General features: G+C 47.3%; 1 protein-coding gene across 1 annotated transcript; it reads right to left on the reverse strand.

The window, feature by feature from the left end:
- Positions 1-572: 572 nt before the first annotated feature.
- Positions 573-10,463, reverse strand: GSG1 (germ cell associated 1). Its single transcript, XM_010565840.1, has 6 exons — positions 10,192-10,463; positions 7,691-8,009; positions 5,127-5,174; positions 2,207-2,359; positions 1,976-2,087; positions 573-888 (listed from the first exon to the last, which is right to left on the reverse strand). Exons 2-6 carry the CDS (start codon positions 8,007-8,009, stop codon positions 573-575), a joined length of 948 nt encoding a protein of 315 aa, XP_010564142.1. The 5' UTR covers positions 10,192-10,463.
- Between the last annotated feature and the right edge of the window lie 13,140 nt (positions 10,464-23,603).

The following is a 23,603-nucleotide window of genomic DNA, read 5'->3' on the forward strand; positions in this document are numbered from 1 at the left end:
CAGATAGGAAAGAGCAGGAGGGAGGTGTCTGAAAGCAACCTCCCATTCCTACTGCAGCAGCACTTTTAATCTAGGGGCAGGGAGAAGAGGGGGGTGGGCCTGGAAATGAAGAATAAATAAGGTGTTCAGAGAGGATTACGGCCAATCAATATGAGCACTGATGCCCTTCACCGTAGCACTGAGCCTGGAGGGTTGCTGGAACACCAATGTGACACCACCCAAAGAGTGACACCACCACTGCAATTTGCCAGCTGGATGGCACTGACTATTCCCAGGCGCAATACTGCTGGGATTAGGACATCTGCCTTGATTCTGTCTGAAAGCGCTTGGAGACAGCTGGCACCAACGTGTCCCTCCAGTCCCTGTCCCAGCTGAGGACACCATCAAACCATGATCAGGGAGGACCCACCCTGCTCCTGTTGGCACTGCTGTTGCCCTGGTGTTCTCTTCCCGCTCCCCAAACCGTGGAGGCAGGAATTGCTCCTGGAGAACTTGCTAACAGTGGTGCTAGTGTTCCGCTCAGAGCTCTCGTGCCTCCCAAACCCCGCTGCTCTGCCCCTGCGTGCTCATCCCTAACAGCGATCCTCCCCGATCGTCTGTCCCAAGACCTCATCCAGCTCCAACTCTGGTTCCCGCTGTAGCACCTTCTGCTGCAGCTCAGAGTAGAAGTCGACTCCCTCAGAGACTGAATGGAGGGGCTTGTCATGGGGCTCGTAGTAGCTGCTTATCTGCTGCTGTAGGAAGCACTGGTGGTGCTGAGGCTGGTCCTTGAAGCTCCCGTCGTAGCCCTTGATGTGGTTCCTTTTGAACTCCAGCACCGTCTTGGTGTAGGTGTTGAGAGTGGTGACGGCAGAGGCCATGCAGCAGGTGAAGGAGGCCCAGGCCATGCTACAGGAGAGACACAAGAACAGCACGTGCTGTGAGAAGCCAGGTGGGGTAAGGAGCTGAACCGCATGCACTGTGACGCACCCTCATTTGCCAGGCACAAGCTGCTGGGCATGGACATGAACTAGAAAGACTAAAGCTCATAACTTTACAGTTCTTGGGGGTTATCCCACCACAAGGTCCTTCTTATATCGGTGGGGTAGATACTGGTTGTCCCTGTCACAGGGAAGGGAGGGATACAGGGAAAATAAAAGGGCAGCAGGAAAGTCTGTAACTGGTCAGAGCAGGACAGCACAGCTTGAAAGCAAGTTCTGAGTTGCAGGGCTGCTCGGTGTCTTCCTGGCACGAGGCATGCCCACTTGAGCATAACCAGATGGCCGTGCTGATGTCCACAGCTGGCATCTGGCACTGGAGCGTTTAAGTCTTAAGAATCAACGTGGTCATCGTGAGTACAGCATTGCAAATTGAGCCTGCACTTTCCATGGGCACTTGCAAGGTTCACCCCGCTGTTTTTCAAGTCAGCTATGGCATATTGGCTGGAGTTGGCTTCTTTAGCCTTTAGAGAAAGAAACCCTGAGCCACCTGCTTTTTGCAGCTGCTCTTCCTGGCTACAGTGTCCACATCTTTAAGCATGTGTCTAGGCTTGGTGCTGCAGGAATAGGCCCTCTGGACATTGATTAGTGAAGATGCCAAACCAGTATGGAACTCATTTAAACTGCAGAAAAACAAGGCATGTTTGAGAGCATCATCACAAGCATGACACTGGCCTTTGCACACAGGGAAGTGCTGAGACCGAACGGTAAACCAGTGTAGGGGCAAACCTGGTTAGCCAGCAGGGTTGAAGGCACTTGTTTAGCTGTGACCCCATTTCTTTGCCAGTCCTTGGTAGCTACTCATTTAAGTAACTCAGGAACTGTTTGTTAAAGCAGGGAATGAGGCAAAAACAGGGGATTAGCAGTAGGAGAACCATGGTACACCCGTCTTTGGAAACACAGAAGGTCAAGAAAGGAGGAGGTGGGTTTTGGCAGGGTGGAGCATGGCTGAAGCCCAAATGGTTGGGGAGGTGAAGATGACTTCAGAGCTCACGCACTAGAATGCCCAGCCGTAGTCCCATGAGTGCGGTCTCCAGTCCTCTGGTCCCAGATTAACCGTTGCCTGGAAGACTTGAGTGTACATCATGTGTGCCACCATCCCAAGGAGACCTGGACACAAAAGACAAAAAAGCGAAGGAGTTACAGCAGGAGCCAGAGCAGTATAGTTCAGCCTTGCATGGGAGAGGACGCTCTCCTGCTGCTGCGATTCCAAGCCTGCAGTAACACACCTGACAGCACCGAGGAGACAGCAGCAAAGGCGTTGAGCTTCAGCCCACAGACAGGATTGCCAGTATGCAGCATTTCCACCATCAGGAGGATGAAGCTGATGAGCAGCAAGCTGATGTACAGCATCTCTGATCCCAGCGACAGCCACAGGATTCCTGCCGGGAACCAGAGACTTCTCACATCAATGCAGGATGGCTTGTGCAAGGGAGAGTACTCCCCCTTCCCAACCCAATCCTGGAAGGATGTCCTCTGGAAAGAAGGGAAAGAAGGAAAACAACAAACACCCAAAAGCAATCCCCCCAGGCTGTAAACAAGGGCTCAAAGGATGCTGAAGGAGACCGAGAGTCTGTCACAGAAGATGGCTTGGCTAGTCTGGCATGGGAAAAGCTGAGAGGAACTAAAATGCTGTCTGTAAAGAAGCCAGCATTATTTATAAACAGCAAGGAGGAAACCAAGGGAAAAAAGATGGAGGAAAGCTGCTGAGTATTAGAACAAGACCTAGTGGTCATAGGTTGGCCACGAACACATCCAAGCTGGACGTTAGAAGGTTCTTACCCATTAGCGTAGTGACCTTCAGAGTAGGTTTTGAATCACACCAATGGAAGCAAACAACTTTTAACCTGGGACTCAACTGGTTAAGTAAAGAACTGGATGGTGCACTCACAGCTGTGGCTGGGACCTGGCCTCTGGAATTCAGGAAGCCCCTTGCAAGCCTGTATTTCTCACTGAAACCCCAGTTAAAAAGAAACTACATTCCTTGGGGTGAATATCCAGCTAGGGCAATAATGTTCACCACTCACCCTGCTGCTTGCACAGAGTGCAGGTGCTTTCATGATGGGATTATGAGTGGGGTTCACTGTGCAGTAGGACTTGGAGGAGAAAGAGAAAAGGCACTCTGTAATGCTGGGCTGTGGTAAAGCACAGGATTCACTGAGGAAGAAATACTAATCTGGCAAATGAAGCAGCACTGTGAACACTACTGTTAGCAACTATTCATGGCCGTAGAGGAGACATTCAACTGGGGAAAAGGAGTGTGAAGAAAACCCTCATTAATGTGGCACTGACTTGACGCCTCAACGTCATTAGTGCCACAGAGTCACCCAGCTCTTTAGCAGAAATTGATGAGCTGCATTCCCTGCTTAAAGGAGCTGGCTTCCTTGCTGCAGCACGATCAGGGAGACTACTTCATTAGAGGTCAGACTGCCAAAAGTGTCCTGGAGGCTGCAAGCACCACATGTGCACAGAGGTCTCTGCATCATCCCTGTGAGTCCAGGCTCCCCACACATGCTGTGCGATCTGGTCTTGCAATGCTGCCCGCATAATGTGGAGCTGCTCTCCACACATCCAGCTCAGCCAGCCCAGCCTGCAATCAGCAGTCACACCACATTCTCCAGTGCTGCCCCAACTATATAATGGCAGCTGCGCTGGAGGCCAAGGTCATCTTCAGATGATGCTATGTGCAGGAAGGGGCGAAAGTGGGTGGTAGAGCTGATAAGGCCACAGTGTCACTACAAGTGTCATGCTAAAGCTCACAGTGATCTTCCAATTAATTTGTAGGAGCTCAATGCCTTACAGACCATGGCCTTTCTATCAATGTTGGGCTGTAATTAGACAAGCAGCAGTAGGAGTGTGAGGGGGGACAGACAGAAAGATTTACAAAGACATGTAATCTGGTTGCATAAACGTCCTTTCTTAGGAAAACAGCCTATAAGGAAGACATTGGAAGCAACAGAGCCAGAGGCCTGGGCAGGGAATGAAGCACAAGAAGGTGAGAAACAAGAAAAATGCATTTCTAGTCCCTGTGAAGTGAGCATTTTGTGGTAAATGCAAGAGTCATTCAGTAAATGCAGTTAAGGGATTCATTTTATGACAGAGTGGAGATCTGCATGACTTCAAAATGATCTTGTAACACCAGCAGTATGTGAATTGTGTGAATACTGTTTCCCAAAAGAATAAGCAGGGGGAGGTTTTCCTACCCTGCTGTTGTGCCAAGAGTGACCCAGGTTAATCCGCAGAGCGATGCCACTGCACGCCACTCGCACTGGACCACTCACCTGGGAATGCGCATCGCTTTATAAAAGCAGGTCAGCAGTCTTTGCCAGTGTTTTTAAAGTAGGGGAAACAAGGCAGAAAAAGAAGATGTGAAGTACACATCTCCCTGCTGGCTGTTATGATTCCCCAGCATTTGCTCCAGCCCTTGCTCTCATGGCTTGAACGCTGACACAGGCTCAGCACCCCAGGCCTTTCCCTTCACATAGGAACATCCTCTGAATTGACTTGCCTCCAGCCTCCATCTCAGGGTATAGTTAGCAAGCCCACACCAATTGAAAAGCTTTCCGTGAGTAAAATCTCCATCGCATAGGTACACATACATCCAGGTATACTGAAGTTATCCCCAGGATAATTTGAAACCTGTGACAATGACAGGAGGGGTAAGCTCTCCAGCCCAAATGAAGTTTTGTGTTTGATGAGACAAGGACTTCACCGTGAAAGTGTAACTTTCAGATGCCCTCTTATCACAAAGTAAGAGGTGATTTAGCGTCCGGAGTCAGGCCCCAAAACTGAAGCACTGAGTCAACACGTAGAGTATGTGGGAGTGACTGCCCTCAGGTGGCATCCATCCCCTTCCTGCTGACTACAGCAAGATGACAAGCTCAGACTGGGAAACTTATTAGATGAGACAAATCCCACTTCATATGGGAGGGGGTCTGAGGTTTCCAGCACTGACCTCACAGATGGCAGAGGCTTAGGCAAATATCTGGGAGGAAATCTTGGCTCCTTTAGCAACCATGAGGCCAGGATTCCATGCCTGGCTCTTTGGGGACCCACCCTGCTGTCCTCACACAGGCGGAATGTTGCAGGTCCCCCATCCCAAGGAGGTGCACTGGGCAGCTACAGTGAGGTATGGGGATTTGCTCTTACCTCTCTCTGCTGGTGGTGAAAGCTCAATAAAGCTACGGCATTTCTCTTCTGAAACACAAAGCCAAAGGTATTAGTTTGCAAAACAATGCAGGGTACAAAAGGGAAAAGAAAATCTCTTCCTCGCTCTCTTTTCACTGCATAGCTCCAGTCATCCCTGAGTCTACCCATCAGATCTTCTCACCTCTGCTCTCTTTCTGATCATCTTTCCAGACCTTCACTGGGGCAAGGTAGGGGAAGGCAAAGTCTACCTGGAAAACTAGAAGTGGCCTTTCCAGCAAAAAACTTCAGCAATTTGTAAATCTTACAAGCCTACGGTGAATAGAAAAAATCTGTTGCTACTCATTCACAACATTACTGTTGGTCAGGCCTATTAAGGGTGTTGCTTATAACAGACTGCAGACCCACCACTTCTGCTGAGGATGTGAATTCCCACTCACCCCAGTCTCAGCAGAGCAGTCCTAGCACTGCTTCCCAAAGAAGAAAGAAAAAAAAAAATCTTCCCAAGTGAAATGCTGCATGACAGAGATGTGAGTCCCTCTTCTGTGGCAGAGAATCACACAGAAATACAGTCTTCTGTCCTCACATTTTAGGCATGCTATTTGGACAAATGGTGTTCATACTTGCTTTGGCTTTTTACGTTGGCCAGATGCAAACTATTGTCTTAGCTTAGGGTCCATCATTATTATCTGTAAGTCTTTCTTACTGCATACTGCATTTGAGGGTCCTCTCCTCTACTTGGCACAGTATTTTCTCCCAGAAGTATCAGCCTGCTGCTTTTAATGTAAGAATCTCATTTTCTTAATTTCTATCCCCAGTTCTAATCTCTCCCAATCTCCTGTATTACTTCTGTCATCCACAGCTCTCAGGACACTACCCAATTTAGTGCCATCTGCAGTCCTCATTAACTTGCAGTTTGCTACTTCACCTAGAACTTTAATGAGGTTATTCAGTAATGGCTCATCTAAACTGGTCCTGAGATTAGCCTGAATAATGAAATCCTTTCTCCAGCTCAACTCAAATTCCTTTTGCACATAGTAGCCCCTTTTTTGTTGTTGTTGTCTATGCACTTGCTTCGAACACCCACGGCAGTGGGTGGGTTGTACTCGATTTACAGGAAGCAGGGGACTGAGACTGACTGTGTGCTCTACCCCGTGCTCTGCTGCAATCCAGATGTAACATGCTCTCTGGGTTCCTTCAGGCATCGGGGTTATTCCAGGGCTGCCCGGTGGCCAGTCAAGTCTTTCAGAGAAAGCTGTCAAGGGATGTAGTCCCATTCCCACAAGTGCCATGGAAACACACCCCCAACCCAAAGCAGTCCCAAATAAACACATCTCCTTCCGCAGCATGTCTGGAAATCTCGGAATGAAACAGCCTTCTCGTTAGGACATGAGAGTTTCAAGCACATTCCCTCCTGCTCCCACCCCCCTTCTGTCTGCTTTTATTCACCAGTTCTTTATTTTCAAACTCTGACAGCAACAGATAAGAAAATGAGAAATGCTATACTAGAACGGTGGCTTAGTTAAAGAAGGTGAGAGATTTGTGCTCGGGGAGAGCTGAAGGGAGGGCGGTGGGCTCAGGGGAATGGGTCTGATGAAAGCGATTTTCATCACTTTATCTTTAGATACAAATCTCCCTGTTGGCCACCTTCCGGGTCAGTTCTGATCCTTGATGTGTGTGCCAGGCCGTAAAGAGCATCTGTGCACTGCAGAGCATCCACCCGTGCTGGCGCGGCACAGGTTTCAGCAGAAGGGCTTCAGCAGGGCTGGGCAGGAGCAAGTCAAAGGGGAAGGGAGGCACCAAAGGGATCTCGTACGGGTTGCACGACCAGCCCCTCGCACTCCAGGCCTTACAGTGCCAGTCCCACATGGTCAAAAAATCACAACTGAAACCTGCCACAGTATCACAAAAACAACTGAAAAATTTACAACACGGCAGCTCTAATCCTCAGGTCAATTTGCCTCCTGACTTTAGTTCCTCTGGGTTCAGACCCTCCAGGTTTTCTCTGTCTCTGTAAGGCAGTACTTCTCTTTCCCTCTTTTTAAGAAAAGTCCATTCCCTATTCAATTCACAAAACCTTTCAGTTTGGTGATCTAAGGAGAACACCAACTATTGCAGTCCTCACATCGATAACTATAAATTGACAACACTGCATAAAATCACCTTGCTTAGGTTTCTGAGGGGACACAAATGTGTCCTGGAGAGCATGAAGTAAGCCATGACTGGGAGTGGACATACAGGGAAAGGGAAAGCAGGCTCACTCCAGTTCACATCAGGACGGATGATGCCATCACAAAGTCACTGCCACCACCACCACCACTTGCACTTCACAGCCCCTGTTGTAGACCGAAGGGCACACCAGAGACAGCCATTCTCCCTTGCCCCCCTCTGTAAACATTCCAGTGAAGGACAGAAATCTAATGACCACAGCAGCACAGGGCTGATGCCATCTGGGAAAATGACGAAGGCTTTTCTCCCAAGGGTTGTCAGCCTCCCACCTTTCATTTCCAAACTCCCGTGGAGTAAATACAAGGGAAGAAGTTGTGGCTGCCTGGGCAAGACGCTACCTGGCCCTTCCATGCTCTCTTCACAGGAAAGCCACATCCCCGTGTGGAAGTATTTGAAGGCAAAGCGGTCATCCCCGGTCTCCCAGCTGTAGTGCACCACATCCTGGGATGAAACATTGCTAGCACCTGCATCAGGCGGCATGGGGACACCAATGCACTTGGTGGCTTTGCTCTTCCCACACAAGGGCTTGGGCACTTTCTGGGTCCCGGTGCACCAGTAGCTGCCGAGCAAGGCGGTGGTGGAGAGGCTGAGAGCCAGCAGGTTCAGGATGACAGCCAGGAAAGCACGGCTCCATGGAAATCCCTTCAGCAGCTCCATCTACAACACACAAACGGGAGGGACGGTCACACCAGCCGCTTGTCCCACCTAGCCTTACAAATCCCAGCTCTTCCCAGCGCGCACCTATGGGGAGGGGATACGAGCACTCTGCCCTCCTCGCAGCATCCCAACAGCTCACCCAGCACGAAAGAACCATTTCCTGAAAGCCAGGGCGGTGGAGCAATAGGTTAGCTTCAACCGTTTCGAAGTACACTGAATATCTGTACTGGGGAAGAGCGGGTGACCCAGCAGACACAGCGGGGCTGAGTGCATTGGGGTGTGTGATCACATGAGCAAAATAAAAGGGACATCATATTCACTCCATCTCAGAGATGGTAGGAAAAAACTGTTAACCAACTTCCCCAAATACCATGTGTTGCCTTTAGTTGGGGCATGATGAATGCTCTGTCCAATGAAATGAGAATTCTTGCTGCCAAGTGTCCCAAAACACTTCTTCAAGCAGTTCATTACTGTAACTAGGGAGGTAGGGAGTGTATTGATTTCACAGTGGGGAAAGGCAGGAAAATGTTCCCAGATCACTGGAGGTCACACATCAAAGCAGTGACCTGCTCAGGAGGGAGACCCAGCTATCCAGAGCTGGCAGCTCGAGTTCAAACCCCAGAGCAGCACCTCCCACCTGAGCAAGCACTGCTCTGCACACCAGAAATTTGGTAGGGTGGTGGGACGACAGTGTCTCTGCTTTCACATAAAGTGCCAAAGGGTGGGTTTTTTTAAGAGCAAACATTGCCACAAACACTCTTCCCAGTTTCATCTCATCAGGAAAAAGTAATTCAGAAAGCAGTTTGTGTGCCAGGGTCCTGTGGTCTTTCTCACTCAGAGGGAAGCTTAAGATTTTACGATTCCTACAAAACCTTGCACTGACTTCTGAGAACCCCAACTTATCACTCCATGGATTGATTAGATGTCATCTACCCACACATCAACTTTCATGTCATCAACGCATGCCTCTTCCCACATGGCACTCCCTATGTTTGGCACAACTTCATCCAGATACTCCCACCTTTTCCTATTTATGACTCTCAAAATCTATTTGCCCATGAATAGATTCAGTTTGTGCAGACAGTGCTTGCTGCCCGTCCTCTTCACATAACTTCGGTTGACTCACCCAACGCTGAATGTGTGAGAAAGGCCCAGCGTACTGTGGACACTACTATAAATAAACGATACGAGACTGAGCTTTGCATTGTTTGTGACTGCACCATAGCTAAAAGTGGTGCAGTTAGAAGCATTTGTTCTGTTAACCAGCAAGCTCGGAAATGTGGTCAATAAAGATGATACTGAAGCTCCTCTTGGAAAGCAGGACTTCATTAGCATCTCATCACACTGAGGAAACAGTAACTGATCCAGAACACTCTCGTCGAAGGCAAGAAAATACCCAGCTCCTGAAAAATTCCTGTATTGTTTTATGCTCTGGCTCCTTTTTTCTCTGCACCAGAGCATTTCTTTCTTTCAGCAATGGAGATGCTGCACCCTGGAGATGGTAACATCTTAGTGATATCATAACTAATGACTTCCATGATCTGAAGGCATGTTGGGTGTCACCATTTTCACAGAGCAGTTACCTACTAGGAACAGTTAATTATGTGAAGGTTTCTGGCTAAGGTTGGTGGCAAATTCCTCACTGAAGGTTTTTTTCAGTGGAAAATTTGGCTTATGATTGAAAAGGAAATTACAGATAAAATTGCTCTCCTCAAAAACATGATTTTTCATCTGAAAATAGAAACCTTCAGTACACAAAGTTTTTCAGTTTTTCATCAATGCTTGATTATAAGATTTTCTGTCATCAGGTTTCAGTTTGCTCATGCTTTTATTTAAAAAAAAAATCTTTCCACTCATAATATTGACAAAAATAATTTTTCTAATTTAAATCTTCAATAGTGGGAAAAATATTCTCTCCAGTTGATTTGTGATAGTAGTTGAAAGGCCATATAATTTCAGAACAAGTGATAACAAAAAAGGGAAAAAAATATAAGAAACAAATGAGTGAGAAGAAGGAACTGGATCAAGGATGCAGAGGACATAGGGAATGAGAAGCAAATCTGAACTACTCCTTCATGAGAACATTGTCAGAAAAGTTTCCCTCCATAAAAGCCAAGCACTTACTGACAATAACTGACCACAGTACCTAGATAACCCCAAAAGGAAAGAGAGTTGAATTTACCTTGGCAGCAAGTCCCTGAAGTCCTGTTAATTTGGAGGAGAAATACAGAAATGGCACTCACGCTTTGTCTGCTGGTTTGCTCATCTCTAGATCCTCCAAGAAACCCAATTGCCTCAAAACCCCTTTCTCCTTTGTCTCCTCCCCTCCTCCCTCACCCCCCCAAGTGATTATTAAATGCTATCCCTCCAGCCAGCAGCTGTTTTGTGGAAAATGGTCATTTTGTAATCCACAATGCAATCACAGCACAGCTGTTCTGGGAGATTATACGGCAAGTGATTGGTGCTGGGATTAAGTGCAGACTGGTGACCTGTATTGACTGAGTAGAAAGTTTCTGTAAAAACCAGATAGATCCCAGCCATCTCCATGTGGTGGCTCTTTGGGAGCTTGTATGGAGCGAGCTGGTGGCTCTCTGGCCAGTGCTTCAGGGGACGAGTGACCTTAGCTCAGAAACTACCAGCACGCTTGGCATCAGGTCACCCCTTGCCCTGTGCAGTGTCTCAGCAGAATGGCAAAGGCCACAAGCCCCCCAGCCCGGGGATACCAGCTGCAGAAAGGAGAGAAGGAAAAAATGGGGAAAGTTTATGCGACTGCATCTGCTGTGAGGACTGAGGATTTCAGACCCTGAAGAGATGGCAATCCAGCTCTCCCCATGGGCGCATCAGCACTGTGACAGAGGTATGTGAAACAGTCACGAGTCAAAAAAGTCCAAAACTCAAAGGGTGGGAGCATGGGGAAGACTGTCGGTGTCCCTCATAGTGGCACCAAGGCACGAAGTTCACCTGGAACTTCCCAGCCCCTAGCAGCTTCACATTGGATGAATGTGGGAAGCTAGTAAGGAGAGACAGGAAGATTCACACTCACCCCAAGTTCCCTCTGAGCTCCTGTCCTGAAAGTTTAAAGGCTCCCACAATACCTGAGGGTGTTGATACACACCCTCGTTTGGTATCAGAACAGTGAAAAGTAAGAATGGCATCACCTCTTACGAGAACGAACGGTCACTAGCGGGCATGGAGCAGCACCGCATCGAATCAAACCGCAAGGCAGAGGAGCATCCCAAAGGCACGCACCCCATCTTCCCCACGGAGGCTTCGCCCAGTGCCAAGCGGGTGAGGCTCCCACCACCACTGGGAGGGAGGGAGGCAGATTCCCTGCATGCCTGCCCTGCTGCTCTGCAGGCCAGAGGACACCAGTGGTCCATCCCCCGCTTCCAACACCAGAGCCCAGAGCCTGGGAGGCCGGTGGCACGAGCTCTGGGTGACACCAGCTCTGGGTGACACCAGCTCTGGGTGTCACACCGCCCGTGACAGTCCCTGCACAGCACAGGCAGCAGACGGAGCCCACAGGTTCGTGGTCCCGCACGTGGGCTCTGCTACCAGGGGCTCCTGACCCCTCCTGCCCTGAGCAGAATGGTCCGTAGCTCTGCGGCTATTTTAATCCCCGTCACTGCATAAACTCCTCTAATAGAGATAATCATTTCTAAGACGGGCTAACTGAAAGCAATGCTAAATGTTTCTGTGCTCCGTGGACAGTCTGCAGGTTTTTTGATTAATAACGAGGTTCTGTTGGACACAGATGTACTTAATTTACTGAAGTAGGTAGAACAGCAGCTGATGCTGTTTAAAAGGAGAGTGGAAATCTTTATTTTTTTTTCATTGGTGAGTCTCTCCGCATCTGGGCACCTTAAGTTTGGCTTCTAAATAGTAAAAAAAAAAGCCTGGGTTTCAGGCTCAAGAATAGATAAAGTCCATCTCTTTACTGATAATCCTTAATGTTAACATGTTCCTAATTTTAAGCTTGCTGAGAGTCTCATTAAAATCCAGGATGCTATGTCAGTTTCTAAAGCTGGGATCACAGCATATATATTGATGAAATGAGACTGAATTAGATTTATAGGGATAAGAATTCAGATTTAAAAATAAATTCATCAGAAATATGCTATGGTTTCAAAAATATACGCATATCAGATTTAGTATTCTGAATAATGGCAGATATTTATCCTTCCAGAAGATGGCAATCTTTCTCTAGCCTTTGTTTTGGGAGTCCCTGCTGCTCACATGTGCTGGGACTTCTGTTCCTTCCCTTTATGTTTTTCCCCCCTTTATCCTCCTCTTTTTCCATTTCTATGAACGCAGCTTCTTTACCTCAGCTGGGGACATGGCGGGGGTGAGTTATCTTTGAGTTATCTGAGCCTGGGGAGACTTCTGAAATCACTGGGGAAAGAAAAAAGCAGGAATGAATGGAAGAGCTCAGTAGGGCATTTGCTCTAACTTCTGCCCTGCACAGAACTATTCTTTTTAATATATTTTCCAATATTTTGTCAAGTACCATATTAACTTTCTAAACGTGTTTCCATCCCCAGATTATTGCACACAGCTCATAGAACATAAACACTAGAGCACATATCCTGATGTTCAACAAACTTCCCTCAGCAAAATTTTATGGTGTTTTTTTGTTTTTTTTTTAAATCTCCCTTCCAGCCTCTCCTTAATCTGACCAATTATGGACAGGAAAACCAAGCTGTATCTGTCTTTCACCCTGTTGTGCCTTCGAGTTTTCTCCTCTTTGATATTTCCCACCATAACTTGGCTTGGCTAGAGGTTTTGGATGTCTCTTTCTCTTTGAACTCAGCAGCAGCCAGTCCCTGGTGACTCGTTTAAAGTTCGCCCATTGAAGTGAATGCCCATAGCAGTTGATTTCCTGCGCAATCAGCCAAGCGCTTGGCTTATAGAAACAAAACAAGGAAACGAAATGCAAAACACAGTCTTAGCACAACACCTCTGTGGAGATTGCCAACTCTAAAAAAGCCTGGGCATTTACAAGTGATGCATTTTTTTACTCTGGCTGTATCACATACATATTTAGGGTGTATCCTGCCCCAAAGGGACACCCTCAACTCCCAGGGCTGCTGGTGGGAAAGAAAAGCGAGCAGCCCTTACCAGCGAGGGCCCAGAAACTGCAATACTTAACTGGCAGGTCTCAAGAGGCACACGGCTCTTCGTAGCCCCCCATGCAGCAATCCTCCCCGGGGGCGGCAGGGATCATCTGCTGTCCTGACTTTGGCTCTTCAGCTGTCCTGAAGAGGAAAAGAGAGGAGAAAGAGCAGCTATTTACACCAGAACTGGCTCTGTGAAACCTGGACAAAGACGGGCTCATACTCATCCCTCATTCCACACATTCCTTGCACATGACACTTCCCACCGCTCCTGGTTTTGCTGTTTTTACAGGAAGACCGTCCAGCGCTGGGTCCCCTCCCTTATTGCCACACAGAAAGCAGGATGGCTCCGGGTGGCAGTGACACTGAGGGAGCCAGACTTCACAAACCCAGTGACAGACTGCAAATGCCAGATTTCTCCCTGAGCTCTGAATAATTCCACTCAGATTGTAACCTTTATTTAGCTGTTTGCATGATGCATTAACTCTTGCTCTGCAAGTGACCTCACCAGGCATAGTTTTCCTAGTCTAAGTACATTTAAAGGTGAATTCTGTTTTTAAACATGAACAGCTTACATTGCTAGACATCAAGTCTGTGGCAGAACAGAAATAAAGATTGAATTGGAATAAGTAAATGCTTCTTAAAGATGAACAAACAAGCTTGCCATCAGTTTGGACCTAACTACTTTCCTCCCCACCACCACTTTTTTTTTCTTTTTTTTTTTCTTTTTTTTTTTTCAAAACAAGTCTGTTTTGGCTGGATATTCTTCTGATCTTTACGGTTATCAGCCACTCAAAAACCCCAGAGAAAGCAGACGTGAAAAGAAAAAAATTCAAACGCAGCAACACAGACTTTGAGGACTCACTAGAGATTCTAGATGCCTCAATTTCTAGATAAGGCAGCATAAGACTATTTAAAGAAGGTTGCTTTTCACAGCGTACTTAAACTCTGGTGACTCTAGGATGTGTTCACCTGAGCACACTGAAAAAAATGTTATTTATGAAATTTAGCCAACCATAAACTGTAAGCAGACAAGAAAAAGACAACTTTTTATATAGATCTAAAAGGACATTAAAGAGGAGCCAGTCCAGGAAAGGGTCCATACCAACCCCCAGTAGGTAAATGCTTACCTTATCCACTGCTCCCTATCCCCATCTGCTCTTCTGAGGCATCCAGTGAAATACTACAAGGTGATCATGGACTCTCCCCACTATTTCTTTCTCTCTGACTGAACATGTAGCAGCCAAGAAATTCCATGAGATCTGACCAGATGCTTTGAAATGTACATAGTCTGTCATTTTATTGATGGGTTAATTCTTTCTGAGCTCGCTAATTCATCACAGTACATTTTATCAGCTGCAGGATTGGCAGGGTGTCCACTTCTGCAGACTGCGTCTGTAATTCGGTAGTCCCCTTTATGAAAATTGTTGCCAGTTTTAAATCTACCACTTATGGGATCTCAGTCTGTTACTCCACAGAATCACAAACACCCAGACTCAATGGCTGTCACAGGCTCATGGGTTTTTTTATCATCAAGAGGGACCATTACAACAACATAGTCTTATCTCAAGTGTGGCAGAACCCAAAGAACTTCAGACAATCATTTCTGGTGATAAACAGAGCTCCTGCTGGAGCTAGAGCACATATTTTATACAACTAACTAGTATCGACTGTGCAACAGAGTATGATGGAAAACCCATCACATCCTTAGAAAAGTTATTCCAAAGGTTAATTAATCTCATTCTTAAAATTTTGCTTTTGATTTGTAAGCACAGTGTCTGCCTCAGTTTTCCAACCTCACCAGGCTGCTCCAACGCACAAATAAATAGCCAGTGAACTGATTTCCTAAAAATGTTTTTGTCAGAGTCACAAATCAATGCATTTCATTAGAGGCACACAGTGTGATCTAACAAGCTGGCTGATGGCCCAAATTCCTGGTTCTGTACTTGGCTCTGACATGAAATTTTCCCCTCCCATTGGCCAAGTCATTAGTGGTGCGTTTACGCTGCAGTCAAAGCAGTGGCAGTGATGGGGAGTAAACATTCAGTGCTTGTTTTAATTGGGTGTTGCTAGCAATTTTGCTCCAGCAATATGGAGCACAATGCAGGGTACAAACCTCTGTCCAGAAACAGAGTAAGCTGTGCTGAACTCCACGTTGCCATGGCTGGACTGATAGTTCAAAAATAGTTCTTGTTTCCCTGCACTATAAAGTTGGGTCTTCATAGTCATTCCCACAGACACAAATCTACAGCACAGCTGATCCTTTTTGGTGTTGGAATCAGCACAAAGCTGGTGGGAAAGAGACATTGGTTTGATAATGACAGAACTCGAGGATCTAGAATTAATCTGTGCAAAGAGTACATCACACATGCAGGTGATCTTGGAGTCAAAGAAACATTTAATATCAGTTTTAAAGCAAAAAAAAAAAAAAAAATTGAAACACTACAGTTGAACCACACTGCACTTTGGTTTCATGTATGGAAATGAGTAAGTCAGAGCAATTGTTCTTTGCTTCAGTTTCTCTTTTTCTCCATTTTGCTAAGGTGAATCAGAATAAGCAGAGCTAGAGGAAGTCTCCAAAGACTATCTAGTCAATCTACCCGCATCAATACGATCTAGACACCCTGAAGACCTTCAAGCCTACTGTTAAAATTTTCTGCAAGGCAGATACTCCATTCTGTCAGTATATTCCCTTGTAATATCTCAGTTCCAACCAAATCACAATATCCAAAAGAAAACTTTTCCATCTCTGCTAAACGCCATGGTCTCCATCCCACATCTGAATTATTTACTCACGTGGATTGTCCCCTTGAGGCCATTGGAACTACACGGTTTACTAAAGTTATACTCACGTGCTAGTATTTGAGGAACCAGTGCTTCAAAGGAAGAGTCTAAGCTAGCAGGAGAGGTTTGGAAATCAAAAAGAGTGAGTAAGACAGAGAGTTAGCTTTTTTGAGGTGAGGCGTGGGAGGTGTTTTCGTTCTTTAGCTATTAAAAACTCCTTGCTTTGGCAAGAAAAAAAAAGGGGGGAGAGAAAACCAGGAGGGGAAAGATTCATGAATAAAGAGGCAGCATGGCAAGAGGGGCAGCAACCAGGGTGGCCAGAAGGCACAAGCGAGTTTCTCAGGCTGGCTTCCCTGATGGAGCAGAGATGGTAGGGAGCACAGGTCTAATACACTGGTCTCAAGGGAGTAATAAAACCAGCTTTCTTCACAGAGCTGAGCAGAGGGGCTATGTGACAGTGGGTGCTTTGAAAACAACGGTGCTAGATATTATAATCGCACCTTTTATCTTTCTGGATGTCCTGGTAATTATCCAGGATTGAGGCCGTCTCCTTCTTTCCCAGATTTAATGAGGATTCCGGATCCCTCTCCATTCCTTCGTGGCCTTTCGGAGCTGCGGCGTCACAGACGGTCCTGCTGTGGCCGCCGTCCCCGGGGCTCGTGCCCGCCGTGCCCGTGCACGCTGCGGTGGGCAGCGCGGCAGAGGGGACGGGTCGGGACGGGGCAGCGGTGACACCAGTTTGGGCCCCTGGCCCGGTGCTGTGGAGGGACGGAAGGAGCCGGCGGTGCCGGGAGCCACGTGGGCGCGGGGCGGATGCCGCACGTGGGTGCCGTGGCCGTGGCCCTGCCCGTGGCCGTGGCCGGGGAGCTGTGGGGCACCCAGGCTTCCCTACATGTCCTGGGGGAAGGGAGGGCCCCGCTCGGTGGAAACGGAAACGAGAAATATTTTGGAGACTGCTGGCAGAGAACTTGGGCGTCTCCCTCTTTTCTGCTGTTTTTTTTGTTGTTGTTGTTGGTTTTTCTTTTTTTTTCCTTTTCTCTCCTCCTCCTCCTCTCTCCGTACTTCCCTGTTTCCTCGCAGCCAGGCTTCCATTTTCCTGGGCAACCCCAGTCCCACACGTGGAGTGGGGACATCGCTTCCCCAGGGTGGCCACGGCCGCGGGCAGGAGGGGTCCGGGAGCCGTTACACCATTCTGGGCCAGGGCAGGCCAGAGCGAGATGACCCTGCAGCCACAGCCAGGGCCCTTTGTGCAAGCGCTTTGTAACCTGGGCCTTAAATCATGTGCTAGTATTTCCATCAGGCCCATAGTTAAAAAAAAAAAAACAAACCAACAAACCAACTGTCCTTCCTGGCCCCCATTATTTTTTTCTGAGCAGGCTGAAGCTGCAATTACTCAAAGGCTCATTATTTAGCCAGATTCAGGGGAGATTTTGTCATAGATGGCAAAAGGCATGTTCCTGACGGAAAAATTGTGATTTATTTTAAAGCAAGACATTGCTCAGAGGGTGGTTTTTTTAAAAGAAAAAGTGATCAAGATTTTTTTTCAAATGTGGATAAAACAGAATATTCCCCTGCCAGCCTTGTTCTCAGAAACAGCTAAGTGGTTTTGACTGAAATTAAAAACAAAAGCAAAAAGAACCCAATAAAACAGCTGAAGATGTGAGCTAGAAGGTGTTGACTCCAAGTTTGGCAAAGGCAAAAGCAACCAAAGCCAAACCTTGTGATGGGATGTGTCAAGTGACTATTATAATAAAGAGGCAACGCTACTAGCAATGTCTTCTATGTTCTGCGCACCCATTAACATGCTAATCACCTCAACATTAGTCTTCCCCAGGTAGCCCAGGATTATAAATGCTGAGCTTTACAACTAAGTATTAAGTGTCGTGGCTAAACAGCTTGACTGAACAAGAATTATTTGCCATCACCTGAACAGGGTAAGCATGAAAGGAGGAGAACATTTGGCTAGCGTGTTACCACGGGAAGAGCTTAGAGAAATTAGGTCAGGCAGAATGGAAAGAAAACTTCGAAACCTCTTCCAAACAGTGAAAAGTAGTTGTCTGTGGAACAGTCTCTCATGGGAAGTAAAGGATGCCCATTGCTTAAATCATATACAACCAGACAGGATAATGCACTGGAAAATGTACTGTAGGCAAGAATCTTGCAGGAACTGGGCTGGGCTAGAATGTGAGAAGATGGACTGGATGAGCTAGCAAGATTTTCCCATCTGTAATTTCTATGATTTTATTTATTTTTTTTTTAAATTGGCTGTAGTTTGCGTTGCTTGAAATTCCTTCACACAAGTTACAGAATCTCTGAGCGAGGCAGAAGATGGGGAAGGAAAGAGAGAGGTGGGTGTGCTTCCTGGAAGACACAAAAAAAGAAGCCTGCAGCCTTGCAGAGGCTGTGAAACTAGAAAGACTGGCTGGAGAGAACAGGAGGGAACACAGCTCGGGGAGGGGGGGCTGCTTGATGCATGTGCAGGTGAGCTGTGCTGAGGGCACCATGGGTGAGGATTAGGGGTTAAGTCAATGGTAAAGAGGGTTGCTTTGAGAGAGCTGTGACCCTAATTAAGTGTGCTGTGGTCACTTATGGTCAGTCTTCAGCACTGGGCAAGAAGTGGGAAGGCTCAGCTCTAGCTCTCTGCATGACTCTCCCCTGCTAGTTTTCACCAAAGGCTTTTTGAGTTAGCAGAACATTTGATTAGGGGCTTCTTTTCCACCCTCCTTCCTTTTAAAGCAAGAGTTTTCTGGTTTGCTTTGGTTTGAAATCATCTTTCAGAGGGTTGGATTAAAACAGAGATTGCAGAGCTGGTTTTTCACTCCTTCATTAATCCAGTACTGGACACAACAAACATCCTTAATTACTCCCATCAGTCTTGAAGCCTCACATGCAGCTTTACCAATGTACCACAATCCTGACTTTCAAAATCCCTAGCATTTCAGTTCATGCATTGTGGATGCAGTCACGGGTCAGCCGCTCCCTTTTCATGAGACTCAAAGCAGGTCACTGGCCTGTGCTACAGCCCTTTACCCCTCCAGGTAAGTCTGTCTGTGTTGCAATCCTGAGGATGCTCTAGGGCTCTGCTAATGGGCATCTGAAGTCTGACCTGTATTGAGCAATCCCCAGTCAGCCCTAGGGAAGTCTGTCTGTCCTACTGTACCACATGTTTTACTATTCCAGCCTTGGAACACCTCCTGGTTTGGGCTAACACAGCAGTCCAGGAAAACACCTCCCTCTGCAATCGTCATGCTCCGGGTTTGGGATGACAGTGTTGTTTGAAGTGCAATATTGCTAAGATTCTCAACAAAACCATTCTGGAATTTACTGGTGTTTCTTTCCACCCACAGTTTGTTGCAGACCTTAAATGTGTGCTTCACAGCTTTGCTGGAGCAGATCTGCTGTTCCCCTCTCTTTATAGATTAAAATGCATTTATTAATTATTAAATGAAAATTAAAATCTAGAGTGATTGAACTTCCCCACAATCCTTCCTAGTCATTTTTACAGCTGGCTTAACCTCTGCACTGAAGATCTGGAGACTGTTCTTTTAAAAGCTCAGATGTGGTCCTCAAGAGGCTTTGAGATTCTCTGGGACAGAAGAGCTACTGAAATCTTTTTGGTGTTGTTAAAGAAAAAACCTGTAGGTTGCAGATCAAATCTGGTAAGGCACAAAGTGTCCCAGACAGAACCAGATGCTGTCTTGGGGATGTATCCTGGTGAGCGGAGGCAGGGATGTCAGAGGAGCCATACCTCCAATCTGGCTGCCTTTACTGTATTTCCTAACGGGAAGATTCCTGTACTGTTCCTTCTCCACCTCCTCACTCCCAGGCTTTCACTGGAGCCCTGACGCCGACCCTTGGCTCACTAGCACCTAACCAAAATGTACATCCAAGGAAAGTGACTTGACACCTACAGGATCTCAGCCAGCTTATTCTATCACTGCTTGGAAAATGGCCATGGCTTGGAAAGCCTATGTCCACCCCTAAAAAGCTTCTCTCTCTTTTTCTGAGCCCCCACATCCCCTCTCGGCTACTAGGTTATGTGTAGGTGCTGAGACTTCCCACAGAAGAGAGCAGCAGGGAGTGCAGGGAGTGCCGCCTCAACCTCCTGACCCGGAGGCAGAGAGATTTAATCAAGTGCTTTCCATAGAGCTTGGGGCTCCTAGCAGTGATGATGGAGAACGAGTCCCTTTCCGATCATTAGGAGGTTCTCACAGAGGCTTTCCCTGTAGTGATCACACCCTTCAGGGATACAGGTGCATCTGCTGGACCCTGCAGATACCTGCTCTGGCCCCAGGCACAGCATTCACCTTTGGGCTCTCTCCAGCCAACACCAAGGCCATGGTTACTCTTACATCTCCGGCTTTTTAGGATGACTGAAAGACTTCAAATGACAAGGAACCTACCGACCCTAAACTGTCCCACCGGCTAACCAGCCTCACAGTTCAGAGTGCACACCCTATTTCTAGGTGGCCTTCAACAGCCAGCCACTGAGGTGACTTCTGTATTAGTAAGCTAAGCAGTTCAGGCCAGGCACTCGAGCCCTGACATGCAATTTTCTGCATTGTGAAACTGTTAGCATGCTTCATGGCAAGTTTTGGCTTGTGGCAGCTAGTGGTCTCCTGACAGCAGGGCTGTCTGACACCACAGGTCAGGGCATCGTTCCCAGCAGGTTATTTGGGCCAGGTTACCTTCTTTGGGGGAGCAGAAATTTTATTCAGAGGGATGCTGTGCCTCTTGCCCTCAGGTTCAGAGAACTGGCCCTGGATCACTTTATTTACTAGTGTAGGTGTAACCTAGATTTCAACGAGACCTTTTCTGCCAGCGTTGTTTACTATTAGAAATCTCTCTCCCAAGTGAAGTATTTGTAGACTGTGATTAAGTCAATTCTTAACTTTCTCTTATATAAACTACAGTTTGATTCCTTTCCAGTTTTTGGCATCCTTTGAGACATACAAACAGGAAAACAGAAGACAGTCCTCCAGTATGATCTCACCAGCTATGCCTGTACTCCAGGTCCTTCCCAGCTGCCCTTCCCCTTATGAGCACAGCACAAGGCACAAGTCCTCCTGTGCTCACCTGGGTACCTCGTTTCCAGGGTCAGGAATCCTACAGGTGTGGGCCAGCTGGACAGTACACTAAACTGGTCCTTGGCATGAGCTCTCAGGGGACCAAAAGTTTAAAGGGTGCCAAGTTACACTTCTGCTGCTCAGCTTGGACACAGATGTTAGTGGGACTGAAAAAATGAAAATGTCCCACTTGCTATTCCCCTCATACATTTAGGAGTGATGTCTTTCCTAAACTGTTGAGGTTTTTAGCCTAAAGATTATTTACCATGATGCCCATATCCCCTTTAGTGGCACTGTCTTCCAGGATAGTGTCTCCAATCTTGCTGGCACATCCCACATGCACACTTTGCTACAAGAAGGTAGCTGTGGCATTTCTTTGTTGAAATGCACTCAAGAGATCCATCTCTGTCTGTGCAATTTGAGTTGACTTTGCTGTTGTTGCCCTGTCCGCTATTATTTGTGTGACATTCATCTATGCCAGCAATTAAATTTTCCTGATAAATGAGTTCAGTACCATCAGGCTAAAAGTTTACCTCTGTAGGAACCCCACTAGAAGCACTTGCTGATAACAGGATCCACCCCTGGCAGGTACTTTCTGAAGTCTAACCATTGATAAGCTTTCAAGCCATGCAACAGAGGTGGTGGAGGTTATCTTTGCCTCTAACCCTGCCATCCTCAAGAAGGTTTCTGTATCGCAGCCCACGGACTCTTACATGCCATAGTCTTGATCGTTACATCATAACATAAAAATAACTGTACTGCAAATGAAAGAATGGGTTTTGTACGTAAGGCATTGCCCTTGAGCGCGGTTCCAAGCTCAGCTGCAGAGGTCTACAGAACTGCCACTCAGCCACTCTACGTCTCGACTCTACGAGCACAGCAAGGCTCGGTCCTTTCTGTTTGCAGGGACGTTGGTAACACCAAACCAGGGAGCCACCGCAGGGCACTCGGTGGCAGAAGTTAAGTGAGCACGTAGGCAGTCTCACCCTGCTACTACGCCTGCACTCATGACTTGGGGATGCACTGATGCAAGTGCTGCACTGTTGCAAAACAAATATTACAGAGTTTCAGCCTCAGCAGCCCTCTGGTGTGACAAAGCTGTCACCGTGCCTCAGCACAATTGTCACCACCTTGCTAGGCAACCATCACAACACAGTAATGGCCTGTCAAAATACGGCAGGAAGGTCACAAGGCCAAATCTTCAGCAGCAATCCCAGGACTTCTTTTGTAGAGCTCCCCTTGGCTGGGTAGCTGAGGAAACAGAGATTTTCTCCAGCAAGTGGTATTTGCATGGGTAATTAGAAAAGAAAAAAGGGAAAACAAAAACCTCAGCCTGCCCTGCAAGCACAAGTGCAGTTTGCAACTATGAAGCTGAATTTCCCAGCCATCAGAATGAGTTTTTCTCTGTTATCTGTCCCTTTTTCCTCCTCCCGCAGACAAATACTGCACTCTCTGAGTCAAGGGCAAAGTTTTAGGGGTTAAATCCAGCCCCCTTGGAAAACACCATACCTGCCACACTGGGAGCTTATTGTCAGCACAAAGACTTGCCCTTGAAAAATGGCTGGTAACTTCTACTGGGGCACTGCTGCTTAGAGGTACCAGACTTTGCCTTCAGCAGGGAGCTAGGAAGCATTAAGTGCTGAGTACTAGATAAAGCTAAGAGAAGCAGGAGACTTATTGTGCTAACCCTTATCTCCAGAAACACCTTTGACATGCAGAATGTTTGTTCACCGTGATTGTGATTACCTGGGTGGAGAGGTTATTGTTGCTTAAATTATTTACTTTTAAAACCACAGTTATTTGCCTCCACCCTTCTCACGCTGCCCTGTGCAGCCCAGCACTAACACACCTTAGCACAGCTGGGGAGCACTGGGAAGGACTGTAAAGAGGGCTAGGAGGATGGCTGCTCCAGGATACATCTGGCAAGAGACAGAGATGTCTACTGGGACCAGTCATCAGCATGAGAGAGCAAAAAAGTGTCACCTGCCTCTGCTGTAAGGGCTACTAGACAGAGGAGTCCCAGGGGAGCAGAGGGCACACATGAGGTAAAGCCAAGCCTGGTGAAAAGATATCTATTCCTTCCCCTTTCCTCACCTCTGCCAGATCACAGGCTGGGGTGAGTTTCAAGTAATCACATAAACACAGGTTTACAGGCTCATGCACAGTATAGCTGTGCTCCCTCCCATCCCTGCTGATGAGAAGCAGATTTGGCTCTCTCCTCTTAATGCTCTGTGCATCTCAGAGACTCTTGCACCATCCCTTAACAGCTGCCTGAGGGGAAAAAACAGCAGAATTGAATGGCAAGGCATGGTTTTGGATATGCCGGTGACTCTGCCACCACCACTGCACTGACAAGAAACACCTTCGAGTGTAGAAGAGATGGAAAATCAGCACTGGATGACTGTTTAGAAGGAGCCTGTGTTCCCTGAGACCACTGGCAACACTCGCATTAGTTTTTTATGGCTCAGGGTCACACCCATAGTCTTCATCCCAGCCAAAGCAAGTTCTTTTCCTGGCCTGCAGTGTGTTCTCCTGTGTCCAGTCCAGTTCTGGAGACCAGAACTGATAGGCCAGGCTTCCATTACTGGGTTTCCCTTGGGAAGCTATTCCACACACCAACAAAAGTCAGT

This window comes from Haliaeetus leucocephalus, unplaced genomic scaffold (assembly GCF_000737465.1).
Source record: "Haliaeetus leucocephalus isolate CR32 unplaced genomic scaffold, Haliaeetus_leucocephalus-4.0 Scaffold196, whole genome shotgun sequence".
Lineage (NCBI taxonomy): Eukaryota > Metazoa > Chordata > Aves > Accipitriformes > Accipitridae > Haliaeetus > Haliaeetus leucocephalus.

Coding starts and splice junctions, on each gene's coding strand:
- GSG1 (XM_010565840.1), bottom strand. CDS start 8,009: ATGGAGCTGCTGAAGGGATTTCCATGGAGCCGTGCTTTCCTGGCTGTC. Junction 2,088..2,206: donor TGTCTCCTCGGTGCTGTCAG/GTGTGTTACTGC, acceptor TTTTGTGTCCAG/GTCTCCTTGGGATGGTGGCA. Junction 889..1,975: donor GACTACGGCTGGGCATTCTA/GTGCGTGAGCTC, acceptor TCTCTCCTGTAG/CATGGCCTGGGCCTCCTTCA.